Source organism: Podarcis bocagei (assembly GCF_964188305.1).
Source record: "Podarcis bocagei genome assembly, chromosome: 4".
Lineage (NCBI taxonomy): Eukaryota > Metazoa > Chordata > Lepidosauria > Squamata > Lacertidae > Podarcis > Podarcis bocagei.
The window spans coordinates 53,227,223-53,250,421 of NC_138128.1; the positions used below are offsets into that span (position 1 = coordinate 53,227,223).

The 23,199-nt window shown below is 38.5% G+C and overlaps 1 protein-coding gene across 3 annotated transcripts in view; it reads left to right on the forward strand.

Annotated features, from left to right (window-relative positions):
• The window catches only part of ATRNL1 (attractin like 1), a 503,197-nt gene that overhangs the window by 172,716 nt on the left and 307,282 nt on the right, over positions 1-23,199 (forward strand). For all 3 annotated transcript variants that reach the window (XM_081192831.1, XM_081192833.1, XM_081192832.1), the window contains exon 21: positions 12,774-12,826. In XM_081192831.1, the coding sequence (XP_081048957.1) occupies positions 12,774-12,826 (53 nt within the window). The remainder of the gene's footprint in view (positions 1-12,773; positions 12,827-23,199) is intronic.

Sequence of the window (23,199 nt, forward strand, 5' to 3'; positions counted from 1 at the left end):
TTACATTCCAAATATTATTATTATTATTATTGCATATCTTTGTTTTGAAGGTGGTTTTTGAAGCTAAACTCCTGGACCGGGAAGCTTTTAGATGCAAGAAGGCTTTTATGTGGGGGTGAAGTGGGGGTAGGGGGTTCCACTACAGTTCTTTTCACTGCCCATTTATCTGCTTCTGAAAGTTGGGGGGGGGGGCTTCCACAGCAGGATTGAGTGGAACGTGAAGGGCTGCATTTGCAAAGAAAAGTGCTTGTGAATAAAGCAAGTCCTTTTAAAAAGGCCAGTGCAATGCAACTGAGCTGAAAACAAGTAAAGCTGTTTTACAGCATTGCTGTACTTGTGTGACTTCAGAGCTAACAGTTTTATACTTTTTTTTATTTAAAAAGGGGGAAAGAAAAAGTAAATGTCTAAATACAACTACTAAAAATAGATGTTAATATGTTTGGCTTAGGAAGAGCTTGTATTATTATGACATGGCTCTGGTTTTGATTTTGGCATGCAGAACTAATTTAATTCAAATAAAGATAAAAGTCTTTAAGTGTCCTTAGAGCCTGTTATTTATGATGTGTTTAGAAGTTTCAGGTGTTTCAACAATCATACAGTGAAGGCAAAAAGAAAGGGACTAGGTAGACTGATTGAGGCAGACACAAGCTCAGTTCAGAGTTGTGTGTAGAAGCTTGAGATGTTAACTGGACTGGAGGTGGTTGAGAGGCAGAGGAAAAGCAAATGTTTTGAGCCCTCAGTTGCTTCTATTGCAGACAGAAGAGAGTTCTTTACTGTGAAATCTACGCCATGGATACATGGTTCTTCTGGATGTCCTCTGTGCCAGAAAAAGGTGTAGTTCTTCTCTCAGAGGCTGCCAGTCAAAGTGACTCTGGTCCTCTCTACAGTGGCAATGTCAATGTTAAGCGTTTTCACCAGTGATGGCCATCTTCTACACATGTAATACCTAGGAGACCTGGCAGGCTGTAAGTCTATACCATTCTTTAATAAAGCACTAGAATTGATCACTCTGGTGTTTGAGGCATCATTCTTCTGTATACCTGCACCTAACCACTCCCACAAGCCCTCTGTTGGGCCTACGGTTCAGAAAAGTTGTTGACCTGCCACAGGTTAGTGGACAAGTCAGGACACATGGTCCTGATGTTCCAGCTTGATAGGTGAAAGAAGATTGGTTTCTTTTCTGTTTTGCTGGTGCAGTAGTTCAGTCCTCTTGTCAAGTGATACTCTGAGCTCCAAGCACCCACTGAAGCAGGTGGACAGTGGTGGGTCAACACTTTATTGACTGGCGGCTGCAAGGCTTAAGGCTGATTGTGCCCAGTACGTTTCTGGGCACAATTCAAAGTGTTGGTGCTGACCTTTAAAGCCCTAAACGGCCTCGGCCCAGTATACCTGAAGGGGCGTCTCCACCCCCATCGTTCTGCCTGGACACTGAGGTCCAGCGCCAAGGGACTTCTGGTGGTTTCCTCACTGCGAGAAGTGAAGTTGCAGGAAACCAGGTAGAGGGCCTTCTCAGTAGTCTCGCCTACCCTGTGGAATGCCATCCCATCAGATGTCACAGAAATAAACAACTATCAGACTTTTAAAAGACATCTGAAGGCAGCCCTGTTTAAGGAAGCTTTTAATACTGGATGAATCATAGTATTTTAATATTCTGTTGGAAGCCACCCAGAGTGGCTGGGGAAACCCAGCCAGATGGGCAGGGTATAAATAAATTACTGTTATTATTATTAACCTGACCAGTGAGACACAATGATTTCTCCCACCAACAAAGACAACCCATAGCACTTGTACCGTATTCCATTCAAGTTGAGCTTATAACTCATAACTGCTGCCTCCTGCATTGACTTTGCTATGTTTGCAGCACCAAAGTGACCTCACCAGGGCAGTATGTATGGAGGTCCTGGGCCACCCAGACGACACCCCCCCCCCCGGCTTGGCCTTATTGATGTGGTCCAAAGGAAAAGAAAGAAATATATTTGGCACCAGCTTGACTGCAGGAGCTGCCAGAAGGAGACAATACAAGACACTATCCACCTGCCTTAAGGACTCCACTCTGGATTTGTGTGTGGCTTACTGCCCAATGCAACAAAGTCTGCAAAATGTTTCTGTATTACTAGGGCCTTTTCCTTAGACAAACTTTGCCCACAATGACAAGCCTGTGAGTGAGTTGCCCCACACCAGATGCTTGCAGCTGTATGATCCATTGGAAATATTGTCTTTGTTGATGGATAAGATTTAGCTCGGTGTTGCCATTGATTGTCTGGGATCAAACAGTTGTGATGCTGGAGAACCACAATTGACTTCTTTTTAGTTTATAACAACTGCAATAGGCTCCACTCTTTATTAGAACATTGGCAGTGTGGGAGATGGGTAGTTAAGCTCTTCCTCCTCACACCATTTCCCCAATCTATCACTTGCCAAAGAAGAAGAATGCTGCCCTTTATAGTATGTGTAGATATATTCCACTTTCAAGGAGGAACAGATCAAACTCCACTTCTCCCAATCAAAATTGGACCTTCCCTGTGCTTCTCCATCCAAAAAGTTGGGAGATCCAAGCAATGTCCTGCGGCATCTTCTGTCTAGTTTAAAGTAAATATAATATGACATAGAGGATTATAACAACAATAACAGAGGATGAAAACAATGGATGACAAGATTCGTACCTATTGAGAGGTGTACCCACTAACCTGGGGACCTAGTTAGTTTATTCCTGCATAACCCATACGTAAATAAATGTAAAAAGAATGTAGTATTACAATAAAATCTAAAAGTAGCAGATTTTTTAAAAAGCATCATAAAAACAGAATTAATTTTTTCACATTTAAAAGGCTTAGGAAAATGAAATGATCTTTGGCCTGCATTGAAATGCTATTAAGGTAGGCACCAAAGGGAGTCTTCCTAGCCACTCCACAAATGAGGTTCTACTCATGGGCACCAATGCTGAGAAGGCCCTCTCCCCACAATATCCACTGCAACTTGTGCATCTTCTAGGACTATACTGTATCAGTGAAAATGGGAACTATCAAAACTGAGCTTAGAGGAATTCTGGGGAATCCTTGTTAAATATAAGCCATGTTCATATTTCTTGCTAATGAGGTAAGCCAGTGAGACAACACAAAATGGAGCCTACTGTTTTCTGTAGGCTACTGCTTACTTTATGTATCAATATCTGAAAGATTGATTTTTAGCACTTGCAAATTAGCTTCCCCAGCAGCCAGTTTAGGAATCTTTATATTGCAGCACTTAGATACTCTAATTTTCATTTGCTGAAGAGGAAATTTCAACATCAAGGAGAAACATTATATAATAGTGATGCCAAAGTGCCTCATCATGAGCCATAGCTATTACGAAGTAGGCAGAGAGGAAGATGCACAGAATCAAATGAAAGACCATCTTGAACAATAATATGCTAAAAGATACTAGCTCTAGAGCAATACTTGAAAGTTTCCTGGTGATTTGTTTTTGAAATGCTTATTTAAAATGCATTGTCACAATTTACATAAATTGGGATAATAGTTGGATGTCATTTTAAACGTATTTATTATGTTTACTTCTTTGAAACCTCTTATAAATATTTCATTCCAAATCTGTGTTTTGTGTCTTGCTTGCTGTTTGGTTTAGTGTGTCTGGAAAAAGATACTCTGACTCATTTTGTGTTACATTTTTAATCATATCATTTAGAAACTTGGTTGAAAACATTTTCTTCATAATGATTTGTCCAGTGATTGATCCTTTGTCCTCTAGAAATACATTAACATACAATAATTCTTATTTTAACAATCTCTGTGTGTATCTGTGGGGCAAAATTAGCAAATATTTGTTGGACTTGTAGTATCTTGTATGAACTACTACAACAGAGGGATGTGAAAATCCAGGACTTTATGGGAAAAATATAAAGACCTGGTGGAGCCTAAAGTCCCGTGGTGGACTTCTCCAGTAGAAGCCATAGCAGTAAAACGGAAAAAGACTCAGGAAAGCTGGCCAACATATAAAATACTTCTAAAAAATGAGGATAACCAAATAAAATTAAAAAACTTTGAGGAGATAAGAGAACACATTTCAGACTGGTTCCAATACCATCAGTTATTTGAAAAATTTAAATCTGACAAACAAAAGGGGTTCTCAGCAGAAATTTCCCGATTCGAATCTGATCTTGTAAACTCTAAAAGAAAAACTCTTTTTAAAACTTACCGACTCCTCCTTGACTGTCCAGGAGGAGGTAACAGTGGCAATGGTGAGGTGGTCCCAGGATTTTGGCCATCCAATAACCATGGCCCAATGGGAAAATTTATGGAAGATCAATTGAAAATTCACAAACTGTTACACAATTAGAGAGAACTTTCAAAAAATGCAACATCGATGGTATCTAACACCATGGAAACTTTCAAAAATGTATAAAAATGTGTCAAGTAATTGTTGGAGATGCGGAGACTCAGGAACATTCTACCATATGTGGTGGATATGTAGGAAAATACAGGTATTCTGGGAGAGTATACATGCAGAACTGCAAAAAATGCTAAAGATCTCTTTCAATAAAAAACCAGAGGCCTACCTCCTGGGAATAACAGATTTGGATATTCCACAAAAGAGGAAGGGTATCTTTTTATATGCGACGGCGGCAGCAAGAGTTTTGATCGCAGCAAAATGGAAGAGTACAGTGGTGCCTCGCAAGACGAAAAGAATCTGTTCTGTGATTCTCTTTGTCTAGTGGTTTTTTCGTCTTGCAAAGCAAGCCCATTGACGGATTAGTGGATTAGCGCTATTAGCGGCTTTTAGCGGCTTTTAGCGGCTTATCTGCTGATCGGATCAGCTGATAAGCGGCTTAGCGGCTTAGAAAAAGAGGGGGGAAAGGAAAAAAAAAAAAACAGCAGGAACTCGCAAGACATTGTCGTCTTGCGAAGCAAGCCCATAGGAAATTCGTTTTGCGAAGCACCTCCAAAACGGAAAACTCTTTCGTCTAGCGAGTTTTCCGTCTTGCGAGGCATTCGTCTTGCGGGGCACCACTGTAATGAAATCCCCTCTATACAAGATTGGATCCAAAAGCTGACAGAATATGCCAAATTAGATGGTTTATCAGAAAAAATAAAGAATAAATCCAAACAGGAATTTGTTTCTAAATGGGAGGTTTTCAAAGAATATCTGAAAAATAAATATAGTAGTTTAAATTCTGTTGCAGCATTCGAGGAACTTCAGTGATAGTTGCTAGGTAGATAGAAGAAATTAGATTTATTGAGAATAAGTTTAATTATGAAAAAATATGTATTGGCAATACGTAATATGAATTTGAAATATGGAATAGACGGGAAGTTGGGTCTTTAGTGTTAAGACCAATAGATGTCTTATTGTTTGCCAAGAAAATTATGTGTCTATGGTTATTTTTGTAATTTGTGTGTAATTTGGTATTTGTGTTCTTTTTGTGTGTTTTTTTCTGGTTAAATAAATAAATAAATAAATAAATGAGAAAAAAGAAAAGAAAAAAGAAAGAAAAGAAAATCCAGGACTTTTGTAATACTGAATTATTTACTAGAGAACATGGATTGTTCAGCCAGAAATACAGATTTTGCTACTGGACAGCTGTATACTTTAACATAATGGTTGAATTTGATTTTTGACATTGATTCGTATCTTTTATTCACTTCCTTGGGGTAAGAAACAGAAGGGGAAGGTAAAGGAAAGAAGGAAGCAGTGAGGATAGACATAGACTTGGGGAAAAGCTAATGATTGTGCTAAGTGAAGTGTTGAATTCTATACTCTCTTATCTAGAGATCACCTTTTCTTACATGTCTACATGTGTGGAAAACCAAGGAAAGTTTTGCTGTTGATTTATGCAAGGGATGGGAAACTGTGGTCCTCTGGATGATTTCTATTTCCTGTCTGCCCTAACCAACTTGGCCACTGATCATGCATGATGAGAGTTGTGGTCCAGTAACATCTGTAGGACAGCATGTTCCTCACATCTGATGCATTCATTCATAGAATCAAAGAATTGTAGAGTTGGAAGGGACCCAAAGGATAATCTAGTGAGCCTCTGCCATGCAGAAATGTCAGCTAAAGCAGCCATGACAGATGGCCATCCAACCTCTGGTTAAAAACCTCCAATGAAGGAGAATACAAACCTCCTAAGGGAAACCATTCCACTGTTGAACAGCTCTTACTGTCAGAAAGTTCTTCCTGATGTTTAATCGGAATCTGCTTTCTTGTAACTTGAAGCCATTGGTTCAGGTCCTACCCTCCAGAGCAAGAGAAAACAAGTTTGTTCCCTCTTCCATGTGACAGCCCTTCAGATATTTGAAGAGGATTATCATATCACCTCTCAGTCTCCTCTTTTCCTGGCTAAACATACTCAGCCCCTTCAACCGTTCCTCATAAGGCTTGGTTTCCAGACCCTTGTTCATCTTGGTTGCCCTCCTCTGTGCATGTTCTAGCTTGTCAACATCTTTCTTAAATTGTGGTGCCCAGAATTGGACACAGGATTCCAGGTGTGTTATGAGCAAGGTAGAAAAGAATGGTACTATTACGTTCCTTGATCTGGACACTGTACTTCTGTTGATGCAGCCTATAATAGCATTAGCTTTTTTTGCTGTGTGCGTCACACTGTTGACTCACGTTAAGTTTGTGGTCCACCAAGACCCCTAGATTCTTTTCACATGTACAGCAGCAAGCCAGTGGTATCCCATCTTATACTGGTGCAGCTGGTTCTTCCTGTCTAAGTGCAGAACCTTACACTTGCCCCTATTGAAATTTATTTTGTTAGTTTGGGCTCTGCTCTCCAATCTGTTACGGTCATTTTGAATCCCGATTCTGTCTGCAGCATTAGCTACCCCTCCCAGTTTAGTGTCATCTACAAATTTGATGAACATCCCCTGAATTCCTTCATCCAAATAATTTGCAAAGATGTTGAACAACAATGGGTCCAGAACAGAACCCTGTGCCACCCCACTTGTCCCATTTTTTCCAGGATGACAAGGAACCATTAATGAGTATTCTTTGGGTTCGGTCAGTTAATCAACTACAAAGCCACGTAACAGTTACCTCGTTCAGCCCACATTTTACCAGTGGTAAATTCCTCACAAGATATTCCTTGCAAGAATAGTATGGGGGGACATTTGTCAAAAGCCTTACTGAAATCAAGAGACACCATGTCCACAGCATTCCCCTGATCCACCAAGCTTGTAACTCCATCAAAAAAAGAAATGAGAATCATCTCGCATAACTTGTTATTGAGAAACCTATGGTATGTCTTAGTAATCGCAGCATCCTTTTCTAAGTGCTCAGAGACCGACTGCTGAATTATCTGTTTAAGGATCTTTCCTTGGTATCATATCAAGCTCACTTTTTTCACCTTTTGGAAGATGGGGACAACATTTGTCCACCTCCAGTTTGCAGGGACCTCACCTGTTCTCCAAGAAATCTCAAAGATTATAGACAAAGGCTCTGAGATTACATCTGCATACTGTTGATTAAAATGATGTGTGATGCTGTTGTCTGCTGCATATACCATATGGAAAGAATTCATAGACCTTCCTTCTTCCTTTATTAGAAATTCCCAGCTAAAACTGTTAAACTTTATACCTTACACTTTTTAAGTACTGTATGCTTAAGGGAATTGAAAGGCCAAGGGGCACCTTGATTATTTAGAGTAGATGATATTAGTGTGGCAAAGTAGCTTGGAATCTATCCAGGTTTCACATTAGGGCACATTTCTTTTTATATAGATCTATGAACTATTATAGATAAGAGAATAGATACTGCAGGATCACAAATAAGTTAGCATAATATTAAAATTCCTGCAGCTCGTGCCTGAGAAATACAGATGCTGTGCTTGATTCTTTGGCTGTTTCATTCAGCTGGAGTTTATGGCAGTTGGTTTGAATAACCCCTGAACTGATCATATACTGTTCAACCATCCCGATTTAAGCAGGACATCCCGGAATTACAGAAGCCATTCTTGGCTTATGGTTGTACCCAGGGATCTCCTGGTTTTTGGTCCTATGCTCTGGTGTGAGTCAGCTGGCTGTCGTGAGAGCTCGGGACCAAAAAAACAAGCATCCTGATTTGGATCTCCTGTATGTTGGGAGCATATGGAATCATGGGGTTCTCAATAATCACTTAAGGGACAAAGCAATACCTTTTTCTCAGGAACTCATAAAATATTCAATACTATATATATACTGGATGTTTAAATAAGACTTTCAAGCATAACTTTTAAACTGACATTGTCCCTCTGAAAGCCAGCTTATTTTCATGGTTACATGTTACATTTCTGGAGACTGTTATCAAATTGTTTTTAAAATTGGTAAGTTATGATGTTAACGTTTTTGGATTCATTCTGTAAAGGTGGGGTGTGAATGTTTAAAGTAATAAAAATAATCTCTGCAACATAGATATAAAGATTTCCATTCTAAATTCTGTTGACACCCGTCAACAGAAGACATACATTCTGCCTATTTGTCAAATGACAACATTGTCATCTGACAAATCCCATCAATTTACGCTGTTTAAATTCACAGTATCTCACTACTTGTTTTACCTTAGTTACTACAAGTAAATAATGTTACAATGCTAAATGCAAGTGAGTAGTTAAAAGCCTCAGTCCTTTAACCAACCAAATGGAAAATATGTTGAAAATAAAACAGGGTGTTGGTATAGTGACCACCTTGTATGCATGAAACATGCATCAATTTGTTTTCTTCTGGCCTATATATTGACCTCCCAAGAAGGACTCAGAGAGATATTAAGGAATAACTATTAATAGCCAGTCGACAGAAGGGTAATGAGTTTGACAGACTGGGTATTATTGGAACAAACTAGAGATTTTGTTAATATTTTAAAAATGCTGTTGCATTTGTCCTTGGAAATGTACTTTTTGGTATCATGCCAAAGCAGTAGTAGTATTTCATTAGTGCCATTTAGGACAAATGATCACTGATTTATATGTTTAATTTTCTACCTATAACTAGTCACATTCAAGTTGTGAGCTCAAGGAAACTGGCAGCCCCCATAATGCCTTAAAGTGCTAACTGGACAGGGAAGTGGTGATGGAGAGGAAGTGCTGCAGGTCAACAGCACAGTGTGGGAAATCGGTCTTTAAATTTCCTATCCACATGCTTATCCGCAGCCCTGAACCTGTACACTTTCACAGCTGGGATTTTTTAGAGCTTTTCTTCTAACTCTGTAACAGAGTGTCAGGGCTAGGTGCTCTGTGGTCTGGACAGTGAGATCAAAATCTAAGTGCTGTAGCAATGTAAGTTAGTGGCCAAGGTCTAGGAGGTGAGTAAAGCTGCATAGCCAGTCCCCAACCTCAACAATACAGCAAGTCTGGCAGAGTTTAATTATTTTGCTCTGGAGCCAATTTCCTACCCATTTGAACAGAAGGGGCCTTCCTATCTTCAGAGGTATTTGATTAGTTTTAATTCTGCTACTGCTACAAATTTATGTTGAATTGGATCCAGAAATGTGACTTTGGAATAAATTCTGGCAGTGGTAGAGTTCTGTGAAGTGTTGTTCAAGAGCTAGCTACACACACACACACACACACACACACACACACACACACACACACACCTTTCTTCTGTCACCTGCACAACCTGAAAATCTGCTCTTGGAGGCTGGTGGACCCTCTAGAACAGCATAGCATGTGGCAAGAGCTTTGCAGCAGAAACGGGGTATTGCTGAAAATTGGGAACCCTCTTTGCACAAATGGAAATGACTTCTGTTCATGCAACTACACCTTTAGTTCCAAGGTTTTGTCTTGTATTTGCAGCTTTTTATTGACGGTATTTTGACAAGAGTATTTTACTGTATTTTATATGCCTTTTGTTAGCCTCTTTGAGGACTTTTACAAATTTCCTAAATAAACAAGACAACGTGTAAAAGAGCAGAAATAAACAAATAGATAAGTTAATTGCTTTTGAAAACTCAAAAAAACAGGACCAACTTGACATTTAAAGGATAATGATGATGATACCAGGTGAATATGTCTAGCATATGTACACAATGAAAGAGTTGTATTCCTGCTCACTTGGGAATGAATGAATGAATGAATGAATGAATGAATGAATGAATGAATGTGATATTGAGAATATATTCTGTGCGCTATATTGTTGCTAGCTACAAATTTTCAAAACCAATTCTTGTCTATCATGGAAGTTCCACAATATAAGCAAGCAAAAGTAGAGAGACTACTAGTTTGTGCTTGTATTCATCTTTTAACAGAGGTGAGGGAGGGTTATCTCTGCAAAAATAAAAAATAAAAAAATAAAAAAAAATAAAGGTTTGAAAGATGGTGGTAGATTCTACTATCAAAACAACTATGAAAACAAATATCTGTCATTCATTTTTGCAAACAAAATGTAAGGAATACATCATATATTATTTGCAGTTGCTAAAGTATTGCAGCTGAAGATAGCAAAATAAAAAATTGGTGCAACTGAGTTTATTGTTGTAGTGAAAAGTGAGCTATTACCAGCAAATTGATTTTGCTGTATAAAATATGTATACTCTAATCATAAGTGATGGCATTACAAAGTAAAGAAATGTAAAGGAGGATGTATAATGACTTTAAAGTTCTTAGTCTAGTATAGCCCCACTAATGGGCTCATTTAGGGGTTTCTTGATTCTATAGAAGTCTTCACTTACTATTATGCTGCCTTTTCAAACCTTGAAGATAAACAAATGAGCTGTTTGAGACATATAGAAGACAAAATAGTTAAACATATAACAAAAACCCTGAATAAAAGATTCAGGTTGTATTTTAAAAATGTCGCTGATGATATATTTTGTGCTATTACATAAAATCATTCTATGCTAATCTTTCACATACTTTTAGAATAAAATGAGTGTAATAACTACTATGTATTTGATGGGGATGTACAGTATTAAGATGAACAACACAGAGGTACATAATGAAAATAGAGATAAATTCACCTTCCCACCTCTATGCATTTTCATATTCTTGGAGACCTAAGTGTGGGATGCTTCTAAAGCTTTGGGATAAGCCAAGGCACCCATACCTGCATATGCAAGGCAAGCATGTTTTTGCTTAGCTCTTTCCTGCCCAAAGACACAAACAGGTGGGCTTCAGCTTCAGTGGTACCTAAAGGCTCGTCCACACTTTTTCAGCTGCTTTCCATATTCTTACTCTCTGTTTTGTGCTGTCAATTCCTGATCCACAAGAGGACCATTCCTCTCATTCCATGACTGCTAAGCTGTCTCAGGAGTCTTTAGTGAGGTGCCTTTTTTAAAGTCCATGCATGCTATGTTAGCTGGATCCCCTGTATCTATATGCTTCAAAGAACTCTAATAGGATAGTGAGACAGGACTGGCTCTTGCAAAATCTACAGTGGCTCTGCTTCAGCATGGCTTGTTCTTCAGTATGCTTAGTTATTTTATCTTCAACAATACTTTTCATCAGTTTTCCAAGGACAGATGCTAAGATGAAATGTTTTCTTCATTTTTACTTCCTCTTGTCAAAAGACAGTATTTGAGTACTGAAGGTGAATTAAACTGGAAAGTCAGCTTTGTATTAGGAAATACAGTAGTACCTCGGATTAAGAACTTAATTCGTTCTGGAGGTCTGTTATTAACTGAAACTGTTCTTAACCTGAAGCACCACTTTAGCTAATGGGGCCTCCTGCTGCCGCTGCACCGCTGCTGCACGATTTCTGTTCTCATCCTGAAGCAAAGTTCTTAACCCGAGGTAATATTTCTGGGTTAGCGGAGTCTGTAATCTGAAGCGTATGTAACCTTTAGCGTATGTAACCCGAGGTACCACTGTACAAGTTACTAGATTCTTTCTTACATGAGAGGGATCTTTTAGCTTCTGGTTTTGTTATATACTGCCTTGATGACTATTGTAGTTCTTTATTGCATTTGCTTATATAGCTTTTAAATCACCATTATTAGATGAATGTTGCAAGAGCTAGTGTGCTGCAATAGTTAGTGGCAGGAGTCCTCATGTTCAAATCCCCATACAGTAACGGGGTAGGGAGTGGTTGCAGCGTGGCACAGGGAGCAACATTGGACAGTTGGCCAACAGTTGGGGGATTCCCCAAGCCGGCCACTTTGGTGGGCAGACTTTCCCACCAGTCAGTGTTTCTGTTTGGGCCCTGTTCACTGGGGAGGGGTTGCTGTGAGTGAGTCCTCAAGGGGAGAGGGGTGAGAAGCAAGGATGTCGACTTAAGCTCCACTCCTTGGAGGAAAGACAGAATATAAATGAATTGTTAACATCCATCTGTCTTGAGAGACAGTGGAGTGCACCTACAGGGGTGAAGTCAAACTACTGCATTAGCAGCACCAAAGTGACCTCCCCAGGGCACAAGCCTGGGCAGTGTGTATGGAGGTCCTGGAGCTGCCCAGATGACAAAATAAGACCCCCTCTCAGCCTTATTGATGTGGTCCAAAGGAAAGCAGAGCACTACTTTTGGCATCACCTTGTCTGTAGGAGTTGCTGGAAGGAGGCAGACAAGGCGCCATTCAACCATCTTAAGGATTCCACTCTAGATTTGTATAGGGTTTACTCTTTAGCCTTTTCTTCTTCTGAAGGTATCTCTCAAGAGTTTTTATTCTGCTAGATGGACTACCTTGTCAGGTTGATGAGCCCCGTCTGCTGCTATAGATGGAATAAATAATAACAAAAAACACACTTTATTTTCTGGGGGAAATTAAATAAATTCTTATGTAAGCTTAATTGCCAAAATATTACATTCATACAAAAATGTTTAATTAGCTATGTTATTTGATAATTCTCAGATTATTTCTTTTCTCTTCTACAGTTGTGACTCTGAAAACAGATACCTTGGTAATCCACTCAGGGGAACATGCTACTGTAAGTATTAGTATAATTCATTGCCCTTTGATGTTGCACATTAAATAATATGCATGTTAACTCCTGACTGAGGTCCATTAGTTATCATTTCATTTGTGATGTGCATTTCCTCTAGTAATATATTAGTCAACAGCACCGTGGAGTAATGGATCTGGAAATTAAGTAGACCTGGGTTTAATTCTGTCTCTGGTATAGCTGAGGCTTGGACAAGTGAGTTTCCCTCAGCCTAATCATACTGCAAGATGATTTTGAGGGATAGTCTCATGTACACTATTCTGAATTCCTAGGGAAGGGCAAGATACTTGTGAAAAGCAGAATCTTTATCTTAGGGCTTTTCCGTACTTACTCTTACTCCACTCTTTCCAGGCACTGTCTGTGTTTTAAAGCTCCGTGTCTGAACACTCGGGGGGGGGGGCTCTGGAGCTTTCCCCATGAAAACACACTCCTTAAAGTTCAATCGGAGCAAATGGCAATCTGTAGAAAACCCAAATTGATGATTGCTCTGATTGAGCACTAAAGAATAGGTTTTCACAGGGAAAGCTCTGGGGCAAAAACAAAACAAAAAACCACACACACTCAAATGTAGAGCTTTTACGTGTGGACCTGTGCCTGGAAAGAGCAAGGCAAAAGGTAAGTATGGATAAGCCCTTATTTGTTATTGTGATTGCCCTGTGTGTGAAATTAGTATAGTTCTCAGTGTAAATAGAATAAAAGTGGGAAATAATACCTGGCTCACATCTACCAATGAGGCTAATTCTGACCTGGAGTTTATAAAGGTAGTAAGAGATAGCTTTAAATTTCTAGATGTTCTGTATCTTGCTATAGTAAATGACAATAGTGCCAGACATATGTAGCGTTTGTTAATTTTATTTAAGCTTGTTAGATAAAATTCAAAACTTGCACAAAGTTTTAAAAAGAAAACCAAGGCATCAGCCAGATATTGAGTAAAGTATTCAAATTAAGCAGCGTTAAATAGTTTAGAGAATGTCAATAAGGTCTAAACACTGATAGCTACAGAATTTGTTTCCTTTCTGTAGATATTCTGGTTTTCTGCAGATTTATTTTGCCCTCTAAAAATAAATGTAGACAAATTTAAGTGATGAACAAGATGTGACACCAACAGAACTGTGGGTTCTGGACACCTACAAGGGCTGTCTTATTCATTATTGTTTTCTAGTAGCCCTGTTTCATAAATCTTCTTTGCCCGAGAAAAATTGAGCCATATCCAGATAGCCTTTCACCTCTAAATAACCAGAGCTATTTGTCTTCTATCAGGTTTTTAAATAATGTAAAGATTTGGTAGTGTTGCACTGATACTGTATGCCAGTTATTAACCTTCACCCAATAGTGTGAATAAATTCCGAATTCTTGCATTAGTTTATATGCCCTCTTGGTGCTTCATTAACCAGATCCTTTGTTCTCTTGGTGTTAGTTCTCTGGCAGCAAGAAAAGGCATGTTGAGTTTCACTGGGGGGCGGGGGATACCTTAATGGTGGAACCCTTAGGATGGACCTCATTGATTTAATGGGGGCTCTTTGCTCTTCTTTAAAGTGCCTAAGGATGACAGGCTAATTGGTTTGTTTGTTTCTATATCAAGAGTGACTTTTCAATTCACAGATAATTTAATGGTGCAGAATTTTCACTTAATGGTCCAGAGTTTCTGCAGTGGAGCATTTAAAAAAGAGGAACCATGAATTTATATATAATTATAATGAAGTTTATCAAGTGCATATGGTCATATATGCGTGTGCACACAATTTTTATTACATGAGGAAACATATTCTATCCAATTGTTCCATGTTGCTCCCTAATGCTAGACTTTGTGGGAAGCTGTTCACATTTGTAGAGATGCAGTCCCCGTCCTATAGAAATAAAAGGACACGCTCCCTTTGATCTTAATGGATTAGTACTGAGGTCATTAATGTGTCTTTGCAGTACATTCAGTGAGCACAGAAACCCACAGTTCAGGCGGCAATTGCTGGAGACAGAGCAAGTACCTAGAGCAGGGGTTGAGCACACTGACCAACTGAAGCCACCGAGGAGTCTAGTTTGTCAACCACCAGTTGCCCAGAGTGAGGAAATGCAGGATACCTTTCTATATAATATGCCGTGATTCAGAAATGACTCTCTAGAATCAGCTGGTTTCTAGGACCAGGGGGATTTTAGTCTCTGGTGTTATTAACTCATCTTGAATTGCCTTCAACTCTTTTACTGATCGGTGGCTCTGATGGGTGGTGCAGGGAATTGAAAATTGGTGCCTAATCCATGTAGATACTGGTGTAAGTTCCATGGTGCATGGCAATCAATAAAAGTTCCTTAGCATCAAGAAAAGTGTGCTATTAACATCCACTTTAATGCAAAGTGAACATGATGTTAGCCTGCTCATTGAAATTATAGTAGCATCATGCTGGAAGTAAGACACCCACACCCATGTGACTCATGTTGCAATTTAACACAAAATGGGAAATAGTAAAATGTATTATAAACCCCCTGAAACCGAATGAAACCCTAAAAGCATTTGTATGAGGGTTTGAGTTAAGGGAGAAGGTTTTACCCCCTGTCTGCACCCATTTTAATTTAATCAAGCATTCCATACATTTCTAAAACTTCTTGTGAGATATTCTAGAGAAACAAAAGGAAGTATTTCTTTGCAGCCACAAGTAATGGTGATGACTGCAAATGCAGAAAGCTTTAAAATGTGATTAGTAAAATTCCTAAATTTAATCACCTTTCACTTTCACATTGATTTTAAAAAGTTGAAAGAAACAGAGCTTCGGTGAAAGGTTTTAAAACCGCAGTTTTACAATGAATTTCATGGAGGTCAATTGCATTCCATTGGATGGTCTCTGCCTATTCACATTCACGTGGATTGCTTCTTTGTACAGCCAAATGTTCTGTACTTTCTGGAAAAGCAATCAGAACAAGTCGAACCAATGATCCATCCTTGCCAGCATCACTGACTAGCCATGACTGGATCCAGATATTTGCAAAAATTTATAACTGCACAAAGCAATAATAGCATGCTGTTGGAGACACTGTGTCCCCCTCCATCTGTTTCCTTCAGCTGAACTGTCCAGACATTGAAACAACCCTTTCTCAAAAAAGTCACTCAATGTTTCCTTTAAATTATATTTTGCTATGTCACAAAGATTTATGCTGATCACATGCTACAGTTCTGTCTTAAACTCATGAAAACAGAATTTTGATTTACTGATGAGTAACTGTTGGTCCTTGAATCCTCATCCCTTAAATAATCTTCTAATTCAAATTACAAATTTCAATCAGGTGTTTAGGCGTGAACACTCAAGTGAAATCTTAGGTACATCCTGCTTGAATGCATAAAGCAGTTTTAGAAAGCAATGGAAATTTGTGGTATACATCATGTGCAGCAATTTTGCTTAACTTTTGCCAAATACCTCAGTAGCTTCTAGGACAACAGTTTCATGATCTTCTATATGTGTGAACATGCAGAAGCTTTTCTTTTGGAGGAACTTCTTCAAAATGTGGGTTATAAATTTTATAGAAAATAAAGCAGATCAACGATAAAATAAAGTAGGAGTTTATTTTGTGGTGTTTTGCACAGGTACCAAATTATTCAGGTTACAAATCCTCATGGGAATGGATGCAGTTTGAGGTGCTTATATAATTTAAAGGAAAAAAGGATAGGAATGCATTTATTGAGAGTTGATTCTCAACTGTTCTAACAACTTCACATAATACTCATGGTTTGTGGAATATTTTTTGTTTGTTTGGATTTAGTAAATACTGATACCATAGCAAAGCTATACAACTGGGGGAGTTTTCTATTGTACCAATCTCACAAGATCTTGAGTGTCTTTTTTTCTAAGTAAAGAGATTGGATTGCTCCTAATGACACATGAAAGGGAGAGAGAGAAATCTGTACATGCACAAATGTGTAGATAGAATAGGTGGATAAGTAATTATTATGTGAAAACGTTAGATACTGCAGACATTAGAAGCAGTAAATTATTCAGCATTGAAGAAAACTGTAAGTAATTGTTGTTGTTTAGTCGTTTAGTCGTGTCCGATTCTTCGTGACCCCATGGACCAGAGCATGCCAGACACTCCTGTCTTCCACTGCCTCCTGCAGTTTCGTCAAACTCATGTTGCTAGCTTCAAGAACACAGTCCAACCATTTCGTCCTCTGTCGTCCCCTTCTCCTTGTGCCCTCAATTTTTCCCAACACCAGGGTCTTTTCCAGGCAGTCTTCTCTTCTCATGAGGTGGCCAAAGTATTGGAGCCTCAGCTTCAGGATCTGTCCTTCCAGTGAGCACTCAGGGTTGATTTCCTTAAGAATGGATAGGTTTGATCTTCTTGCAGTCCATGGGACTCTCAGGAGTTTCTTCCAGCACCAGAATTCAAAAGCATAATTTCTTCGGCGATCAGCCTTCTTTATGGTCTAGCTCTCACTTCCATACATCACTACTGGGAAAACCATGGCTTTAACTATACGGACCTTTGTTGGCAAGGTGATGTCTCTGCTTTTTAAGATGTCATTGCTTTCCTCCCAAGAAGCAGGCGTCTTTTAATTTTGTGACTGCTGTCACCATCTGCAGTGATCATGGAACCCAAGAAAGTAAAATCTCTCACTGCCTCCATTTCTTCCCCTTCTATTTGCCAGGAGGTGATGGGTCCAGTGGCCATGATCTTGGTTTTTTTCATGTTGCGCTTTAGACCATATTTTGTGCTCTCCTCTTTCACCCTCATTAAAAGGTTCTTTAATTCCTCCTCACTTTCTGCCATCAAGGTTGTATCATCAGCATATCTGAGGTTGTTGATATTTCTTCCGGCAATCTTAATTCTGGCTTGGGATTCATCTAGTACAGCTTTTCACATGAATTCTGCATATAAGTTAAATAAGCAGGGAAACAATATGCAGCCTTGTCATACTCCTTTCCCAATTTTGAACCAATCAGTTATTCCATATCCAGTTCTAACTGTTGCTTCTTGTCCCACATAGAGATTTCTCAGGAGACAGATGAGGTGATCAGGCACTCCCATTTCTTTAAGAACTTGCCATAGTTTGCTGTGTTCGACACAGTCAAATGCTTTTGCGTAGTCTACTCTGACGTTTTCAGTAATGATTTTTGATTTTATTGCATTAGCCAAGCGGCCATAGCATAATATACATAGAAATAACAACATAAAATGGGGGTGGGGAGATAAAAGTGTATGCCGTTCTGGGCGAATACTTTGAGAAAATGGGGATAACAAAGGTAACGGGAGATTTAAAACATTGAGTGACAGAGAATACAAAAAACAGGTTCGATTGTGCGGCGTATCGACTACATCTGTGGTATTGAGGAAGGAGTTGGTGCCGCTTTCCTCTTCATCACACTAAGCAGGAAATTAGCTGTCATCTCGGTAATCCAACGGTCAGAATCCTGCAGAAGAAGGGACACTATCCAAGGCTGGATTGGGAGATGAAGCTTGTTCACGAGAGGAGTTAGGAACCGAGATCTTTCATCTGTCCAGTTGGGACAGAAGAGCATTACATGTTCCATAGTCTCCAGAACCGTGTCATTGCAGGAGCATGTTCTATTTGCGCTGGGAACTCTGGAGTAACGACCCGACAGAACTGCTGTAGGAAAACAGTTGAGACGGGCACAGGTAAAGGCCCTTCGTTTAGCCTCCGAAGGAATTGTAAAGCAGTATAGAGGGATCCCTTCAGGGGGTAGTAGTCAATGAAGCAGAAGTAGATTTTTTCTGGAACTCTCTAGCATTCTCCATAATCCAGCGCATGTTTGCAATTTGGTCTCTGGTTCCTCTGCCCCTTCGAAATCCAGCTTGCACTTCTGGGAGTTCTCGGTCCACATACTGCTTAAGCCTGCCTTGTAGGATTTTAAGTATAACCTTCCTAGCGTGTGAAATGAGCGCAATTGTGCGGTAGTTGGAGCATTCTTTGGCATTGCCTTTCTTTGGGATTGGGATGTAGACTGATCTTCTCCAATCCTCTGGCCACTGCTGAGTTTTCCAAACTTGCTGGCATATTGAGTGTAGCACCTTAACAGCACCATCTTTTAAAATTTTAAATAGTTCAGCTGGATTACCATCACTTCCACTGGCCTTGTTATTAGCAGTGCCCTCTATGGCCCATTTGACTTCACTCTGCAGGATGTCTGGCTTAAGATCAGCAACCACACTACCTGGGGTGTACAAGACCTCCATATCTTTCTAGTATAATTCCTCTGTGTATTCTTGCCACCTCTTCTTGATGTCTTCTGCTTCTGTTAGGTCCTTTCCACTTTTGTCCTTTATTATGGTAATCTTTGTATGAAATGTTCCTTTCATATCTCCAATTTTCTTGAACAGATCTCTGATTTTTCCCATTCTGTTTTTCTCCTCTATTTCTTTGCATTGCTCGTTTAAGAAGACCCTCTTGTCTCTCCTTGCTATTTTTTGGAAATCTGCATTCAATTTCCTGTATCTTTCACTATCTCCCTCACATTTTGATTGCCTTCTCTACCTTGCTATTTAAGCTGAATAATTGAAACTTCCTTATTCAGTGAGATGGCTTGGAGAATTCTTGACAATTGGCAAAGGTCTTATTCACTGTCATATTTAAGATTGCTTATCACACACACCCAGTAAAATATTAATATTGCTATGCAAAATATGTATATAAAATGGAAAATGTGTATTTCACACACACACATCTTTGCTTCTAAATCTAAATTTGAAATAGTTATTGAATACATTATTTATTTTAAAGAGATAGCTTAACTAGCATTTTAATAAATTTTGGAGGTGTCATTAGTGAAACATTACCTTGGTACTACTACTTGATTCTGAAAATATCCTTTGCTAAACCAAATTCCTTCAAGGAGCACCTCTTAGATCAAAGACTTTGATATTTCATTGGAATGTATAGTTCACAACTTTAAATGACTTTGACAAACACTGTAATGCCTGTTCTGATATCGATACAGAGATTTTCAATTAGCCTGCCGTGTATAAGTAGCAGATATTGATGTAATCAATACTTTTCTTCTGGGAGTAATCAAGGGTATGCAGTACCGGCACATTTCCCCCCACATGTTAAAAATGTGGCACTTACTGCGATGGTAATCATCACTAATATATTACTGCAACAAAATGTTACAGTGTGAAGTACTTCTATTCAGAATTCCATCTAATCAGCCAGAAGACTTTGTTTCATTGCTGCCAGTTTTCTGGGTTTTCCTCCCACCTCAGACCCTTCTATGACTACTGAGCACAATTACTCCTCATTAGGCTGTTTTCTGGATCCTCTTCTAGAGTGGTTTTCATAAAGTGTTTACTTCTGCAAACCTTGAGATTCCCCCAAGCCTACTGATCCCACACTCATGTGCATGGATGGTGCTGTTTTGGTTGCATAAGAACTGAAACTTCCAGAAAGAATCTGCAATTAGTATATAGAATTATGGGATCTTTTACCAAATGATGTCATTATCATGCCATGATTTCACAGTTAATAAAGGAAAATGACAAGCTATGAAAACTTAAGCTACTGTTTAAAAATCAGTTTTGGAAGATGTTTGAAGGATAAACTTGTGTAGCTCTCATAATAGTCCATCTACCCCACCAAGTGTGTCACGTTTCATGATACCAAGAATACTATTAAGAATATTATGATTTCTCATTCCTCAACTGGGCACCTGAAATGTAAAGCAGTGGTCGGCATATGAAAAGCAGTTGAGCAGTTGGTTTCAATGCATCTTGCTTGCTTAAATCATTCATATCATGACTCTGATAGTGTTTAACTGAAAATTTAATTGACCCTTTTTATCACAGTAAGTAGACATTTGTTTTCCGCTGGTTTTTATATACTCTAGTCTACTGAAATTAATTGTTTGCCAATATTAAAAACAAAATACAAAAATAAGTGATGTGATAATGATTTGGAATACATGTTTTTTTCACCATTGATGTTTAAATTAAACTAATGGGAGTTAGGATTGTATTCTAGGCACTCATTGGGCTAAACAACTTTATATAAAGCAAGGTCAAAATAAACGTGTAGTAAGAAAATACAGATGGTACAAATGGATGTTTTGGTTTACTCTTTGATCTCTATATGTGCACACTAAATATCTGGTATTTTTATACATAAAATGTTTTATACATTCATATTACATATCCCAAGCCATTTTGATTTAGGCCAACATTATATTTAGTGACTAGTGAACAAATTGATTTGGCACATATGTGTGAATTCTGACTGGATGCAAATGATAGTTTTATGAGCCAAGACAGGCTGCAAATGCAGTATTTTGTCACAGTGTATTTATTCCTCTTTTGTTTTAGTAACTGCCAAAATTATAGATGTTGATGGATCCTAGATCATAAAAGAAGCATCCAGATTTTTGGATTAGTACTTCATATATCAGCATCTGCAATGCATGTGGTTTCAGAATCTGTGCTCCTGGGTATGAGTGAATAAGTTGTAGAAACAGATGGTTTTTAACTGATAGGCAAAATTGGTTGGCTCTGGTGCCACCATTGTGGTTTTAACAAATCATATTTAAGCTAAATGGTGAGAGCACAACATCATTGATAATTATATTTCTCAGAAAAAAAGATGTTTGAGTTAACAATTGTTTAGCGAGCCAAGTAAAAACTGGACCACTAGTGTTTGGGAAACAGAAAAGATGGGCTAATATTTTGTGAACTTGACTCGTGTAGAGGCTGAACACTTTCTCTATAACTATGGAACATATAACCAAATGAACAGATGGCAATTTCCAAGCAGCGTCGATAACATTCTCTTCAGATATATTTCTTGCCTTCCCTGAATGTGAGAGCTGTTGAGCTACAAAGAACGATGCTTTGTCACAGGAACTGACATTTTAGATTTGAAGATATAGTCCTCGTTCAAACACCGACCTGCATTCAGTTCAGATTGTGACCCCTTTATATATACCATTAAACCCCCTCCTATTCTTTCATATATTTTTATAGGCCCTGAACAAATTTAAATATTTCTCAGGAATAGCTGTGATCATATAGCCCAGATAACCCTCAATATCCTGATGTGGTCTGGACTGACGAACTGCCCCTGACTCTGCCCATCTGGGATGGATAAAAATGTTTATAAAAGGCTTGTCTTGATGCCTGAATTCTTGCACTCAGTAACTGCTCAGCTTGACTAGCTGGGTGTGCTGTATGTGCCAGGTGACTTCAGTAACTGCCTATATGAAAGGGCAGTGGAGGAGAGTGATTGGGATTAACAAATGAGAACTCAAGTGTGGAAATATTCATGGGCACCCCCAAACCAAGCTGTGGAGAACAACACTCCTAATTATGTTACTAGATTATTTGTATGTATATATCTATATAGTAATTAAATTCGTTTTCCTCCACTGTGAAAGGTATTAAAATGAGTAAACCTTGTTGTACAAAGATACTTCTTATACTTAAGAGAATGCATTCTGCTCCTTTCAAATATATATTTTCACACATATAATTTCTAAGTAATCATGTGTATTTAATGCCACATTTTTGAATGTAAAAAAGTATTTAATTTTTTACTTTAAACATTAGTTAGTAAAGAATAGTAGAAAGTGTTATCCAGCACTAGGTGGCAGCCTTACTATACTTAAATAGCTTGTTATATTCAGAATGTTTTGTGGACATTAGTTTATATTCTAAAATAATGTGAGTATGCATTAGCAGGAATTGATTATAATCAATGAAGTTGAAATTTCCAATCAAGATCTAAAAAAAATGGCAGGTTTCAAAGGCAAAAAAACCCTACCACAAATAATTTCGGTGAAGTGTAAGATACGGCCTAGCAATTTGATTTTCTGCTACTGGCTTTTTATTGCTAGTTTTCTTTTGGGACACCATTTGTTTAAACTAAATACCTACTGTAATTGTAAAGCTGTCATGCTTGACTTGGAGTAATGAGTTTCAGCAATTATATCTGACACTAATTGACTTTGCAGATTGAGGCCTATTTTTATTACTGTTAAATGTAGTAGTGATGATCACCACAAACTGTCATTGTACTTTCAATATTTGGTAATCTAGGAATAAAAGCTGTCTAAAAATCTCCATAGTATTTAAGGATGGCTAGTGGAACAAATTGCATCTTGAATTAGAGTAGCAATATAATATGTAGGAAATAATAGATTTAGCAGATGGTTTATCCACAAAATGTGATATAACATAATGATGGTGTTAGACAAAAATAACCATAGCCTTATTTAGAAATTTTTGTTCTGCAGTTTTTTCTAGTTTGCAGTTTTTTACTTCGGGGTGTCCTTAGGCTGTCATCTTGCCAGGAATGATGTGTATAGTATCAGTTTCTCACTGGAGATTCTGATACATAGTCCCATTCCCTGCTGGGAAAAGATACTTCTCTGGGGCTC